At 37.8% G+C, this 4,819-nt stretch overlaps 1 protein-coding gene across 1 annotated transcript in view; it reads right to left on the bottom strand.

Moving 5' to 3' along the window:
- Positions 1–4,819, bottom strand: part of ZCCHC2 (zinc finger, CCHC domain containing 2) — a 43,033-nt gene that overhangs the window by 17,283 nt on the left and 20,931 nt on the right. The window contains exon 8 of the mRNA XM_006756818.2: positions 2,567–2,624. Coding sequence (XP_006756881.1) covers positions 2,567–2,624 — 58 coding nt within the window. The remainder of the gene's footprint in view (positions 1–2,566; positions 2,625–4,819) is intronic.

The raw sequence follows: 4,819 nt of genomic DNA, 5'->3' as shown, positions 1-4,819 counted from the left end.
ATAAAGGAGTTCATCACCACCAAACCAGTATTATATGATATGCTGAAAGGTATCCTTTAAGAAGAGGACGAAGAAGAAAAAGGTAAAGATACAAATTATGAACAACAAATACACCTCTATCCACAAGTGAATCTAAAAATCAAGTGAATAAATAATTTGATGAACAGAATAAACTGGTGAATATAATAGAATCAGGGGCATAGAAAGGGAGTGGACTGACAATTCTCAGGGGGGAAGGGTGTGTGGGGGGGTGGGAAGAGACTCTGGACAAAAATAGAACACCTATGGATGAGGACAGTGTGGGGGTAGGGGGTAAGGGCAGAGAGTGGGGTGGGAACCAGGTGGAGGGGAACTATGGGGGGGAAAAGAGGAACAACTGTAATAATCTGAACAATAAAGATTTTAAAAAATATAGCAGCTGTGTATTGTCTTTAGACTGTGTGCAATGGCCATCCTACACCACTTATGGTTGGAGTGTAACCCCAATCTTGAGAAAATCACTAAGTACTACATACATCTAAGGCATGAGAAGGGATAGGATAATGTGACTGAAAGGAACAGAAAATAGAAATAGACACAAAGAGAATCCAGAATGAAGTTACTGTGGGTGGATTTTTAAACAATAGTGCTTAACAGGATCAATGATTACAAGAATACTGAGAAATATAAAAAAGATCCAAATTTAAATTCTAGAACTGTAAAATGAAATAAAATTAAGAAATGAATGGATAGATGAAAAAAATCAGTGAAGAGGAAATATGGTCAGAAGAAAATAGATTGGAGCACTGAGAGGGAAAAAATATGGAAAATGCAAAAAAAGTTTAAGAGACATGGGACATGGTGAAAAGTCTAACATAGGTACTCCAAGTCTTAGAAGAGGGAGAAAGAGAATAGAGAAGAAGTAAAATCTGCAGAGACAATGGCTCGGACTTCTCTAAAACCAAAGGTATCAAGCTTCAAACTCATGAAGCAGAATTCATTCAAAGAAAGCTACAAACATATTGTAGAAAAACTACTGAAAACCAGACAATGAGAAACATCTAAAAAGGGCTGGAAAATGCACACAAACTTCCAAAGAGCAACTGTAAGATTAAACAATGGATGCCAGCTCTCTTAAATTTGAGTTTCCCCTAAGAAAACAGAATCTAGAATTTCATAGTTAATCTGGGGGGTGATCCCAGGAAGCAGGATCAAGGAATGGGTGAATGAAGTAGGAGAGGAAGAAAAACCAATGTGAGGGGGTCCATTACTGAGGGTGCCACTATAAGCAACAGCAGCTTAAACCAGCTGTGACCTCTCAGAGTTATCTACCCAAAGGATAGGAAGCTGGATCTCCCTGATCAGCTGACAACTGACCCCACCCCCCAGGCAAATTAACTTGTACTTCTTGAGGGCCAAGGAAGGCCCAAAGAATCTGCATAAGCCCTGGGGCAGAAGGTGGAAAATCTTTTGGTATGGGCTTGTGGTGGGACAACAGTAATGTGAAGGGAGTCAAAAATCGTATAAATGACCGACTTTATGTAATTTGAAGAAGAAATCAGAGCTGGGCTAAGGGGATATGATGTAAGGGACCAAAGGTATTAGACTGGAAGACAGTAAAACTAAAGGTATACCTCAGAGATATTGTTGGTTCCAGACTACAGCCATAAAGCAAGTATCACAATAAAGCAGGTCAAATTTTTTGGTTTCCCAGTGCATATAAAAGTTATGTTTACACTATACTGTAGTCTATTAAGTGTGCAATAAATAGCATTATGTATAAAAACACAATGTGCATCCTTAATTAAAAAATACTTTATTGTTAAAAAATGCTAACCACCATCTGAGCCTTCAGCAAGCTAAAATCTTTATGCTGGTGGAGTGTCTTACCTTCAATTTGTACATGACACAATATCTGTGAAGTGCAATAAAATGAGGAAGAGTTTCAAAGTGCTAGCAGAAAATTGCCAACCTAGAATTTTATACCCAGGAAAAATGTACATCAAAAATAAAGGCAAAATAAATATTTTTTACAGATAAAAACAAAGTGAGTTCACCACTGGCAGATATGATTACAGGAAATAACTCAAGGTTTCTTCAATTAGATAGAAAATGAACGGTGATGGGTAACTAGACACACAGGGAGGAATGAAGAACAATGGAAAGGTCAATGCTAAATAAATAAAAAAAGGTTTCATGAGGTTTAAAATATAGACAGAATTAAAATACATGACTGCTATAGTTTTTAAGTTGGGAGAAGATAAGTGAAGTAACTGGAGATCTTCACATGGTATGTGGTACAAGTACAATGAATATCACATCTTTGTAAACTAAAGATGTACAATATAATCTCCAGGATAACCAACCACTAGCATAATTGAAAAACAATGTATAATGATCAAGGCTAATAAAAGTAAAAAGAATTAAAAAAAAAGAAGGAAAGGAGAAAACAGAGAAAATATACAGCAAATAACAAGCAAATAATAAAATGGTAGAATTATAGCCAACTATTTATCAGTAATTAAAGTAAATGAGATACTGATTTAAAATGCACAGACATCTCTCCTTTTAGAAATTAGATACTTACTTCACTGTGGGACTCTTCCCGGTGTGTTTCTTATGTATAATGGTGTGCTGTAATACATCTGGAGTGGAGGGAAAAAATTTGTTATACTAAAGGCTTCTGCAAAAGCCCAACAGGATCATGCAACTAATTTATGTGATATTAACATTGTCAACAGACCTTACAGAGTGCTTTTCAGAGAAAATTCCTTAAAGAATAAATTTTTCAAAAGATACAATAAATGACTGAATTTCCTTAACTATCCTCCAAAACTATGAACGTTTACTAGGAGCATGCCACTGCAAAACTATAACATTCAATTTTAAGCTCCTTTTTAAACAATTAAAAAAGTGAAGTGCCTCAAATATTAAAAATATACATCTATTAATATAACACACACCCATGTACCCACATCTCAGATGTCTCTATGCCTCTTTTTATTAAGAAACAAAATATCACAGAAGCAACTGAAGGCCCTCTTCCATTCAACTCCCTCTCTCTACCAAGGCGAACTAGTGAAAATATTTCAGTGACTGCTTTTTATTTTAACTACCCATATATGTATTGACAAACACATTCAGTGGTGTTACATGTTTGAATATACTGTAATTGTCTTAAATGTCATCTAGCATGAATATGAGTATGTCACAATTTACTTATAACTTTATTCACATTTAAAGATTTATGTTAATATCCATTTGCTATTACACATAATGGTACCTTGAGAACGTCAGTCCCTGTCCCCTGACACATGGACAATTTTCACAGAAGTAAAATTGCCGGGCAGTAGCATAAAATTAATTACCTCTAAGTTCACTACACAATGTCAAATTTCTGTCCAAAATAGTTGTGACAATTTATATTCCCATCAGCAGATGGGAATTCCCATTACTTCATATCCTTGATGTCAGAAAAAAAATGTTTTGCCAATCCAAAGAATGTGAAAGGACATCTCATTATTTTTATTTTTAAAACTAGAGGCCTGGTGCACGAATTCGTGCATGGGTGGGGTTCCTCGGTCTGGTCGGCAATTGGGGCTGTCTTGCCCAGTCCCAATCGGGGCCTATCGGGGCCGGCCAGCCAGGGAGGGACTGCGGGAGGGCTCCAGAGCATGTATGGTCCTCTCACCCAGACCCCAGCAGCAAGCTAACCTACCAGTTGGAGTGTCTACTCCTTGGTGGTCACTACATGTCATAGCAACTGGTTGAGCAGTCTACCGATTTTATTCATTTTTATTGAATTTATTGGGGTGACATTAATAAAATTACATAGTTTTCAGGTGTACAATTCTATAATATATCATCTGTATATTGTATTATTATTTTTTAACATATTTTTATTGATTAGAGAGAGAGAGGGAGAGATAGAAACATCAATGATGAGAATCATTGATTGGATGCCTCCTGCATGTCCCCCCACCCACCACTGGGGATTGAGCCAGCAACTCAGGCACATATTTTGACCAAAAATCAAACTGTGACCTCCTAGTTCATAGGTCAATGCTCAATCACTAAACCGCACTGGGCATGCAGGTCATGCTTCACCTTGTCAAGAAAGCCTTCTTATATCAGATATTAACCCCTTCCCCAACAATTTTTTTTGTTAAAAACGTTTCTTTTTCAGACTAATTTTTTTATTTTGGTTCTATATAGTATTTTTGATGCTGGTTATGAAAACAGTTTGTAATTATTTTTTCTTCCCATTTTTGTGGTTAAGAATAGTATTTCCTCAGAAAGTTTCTAGATGAAATTATTTAGAATGGTACGTATGTAGCTGGTTTTTGAAGGTAAAGTTTTAGACGAGTATACTCGTCGACGACTGAAAAAAGAACATTTTGTGAAAACGTGTATACACGTTTCTGCCGGGGAAGGGGTTAATGTTTAAATGTTTACGCTTTATATCTTACATATTACATTAAGTATATATGTTACATGTAGTTTGTAATTCACATTTAATTACATATATACTAGGGGCTCAGTGCACAAAATTCATGCACTCCGGGGGGCGGGGGGGGGCGTCTCTCACAGCATCAAGCCCTCGCCGGCACCCACAGGACCCCAGGCCTCGGCGCACGGAGTTGTGGGACCCACCTCCACGACGCACTCAGAGTGTCAACTCCCCGCCCACCCGCGCACACCTTGCCGTGCACGCAGGTCCGCCCACCCATGCGTGCCTGCTGTGCATGCAGCCTCCTGGTGATGGGATGCTTCGGCATGAGGGCATCACCACCACATAGGCTTTTATCATATAGGGTAGGATTTTTTATTGGAGCGTGTG

The sequence above is a fragment of the Myotis davidii genome, unplaced genomic scaffold, assembly GCF_000327345.1.
Source record: "Myotis davidii unplaced genomic scaffold, ASM32734v1 scaffold11, whole genome shotgun sequence".
Taxonomy (NCBI): Eukaryota; Metazoa; Chordata; class Mammalia; order Chiroptera; family Vespertilionidae; genus Myotis; species Myotis davidii.
This window is presented reverse-complemented; position numbering and strand designations above follow the sequence as displayed.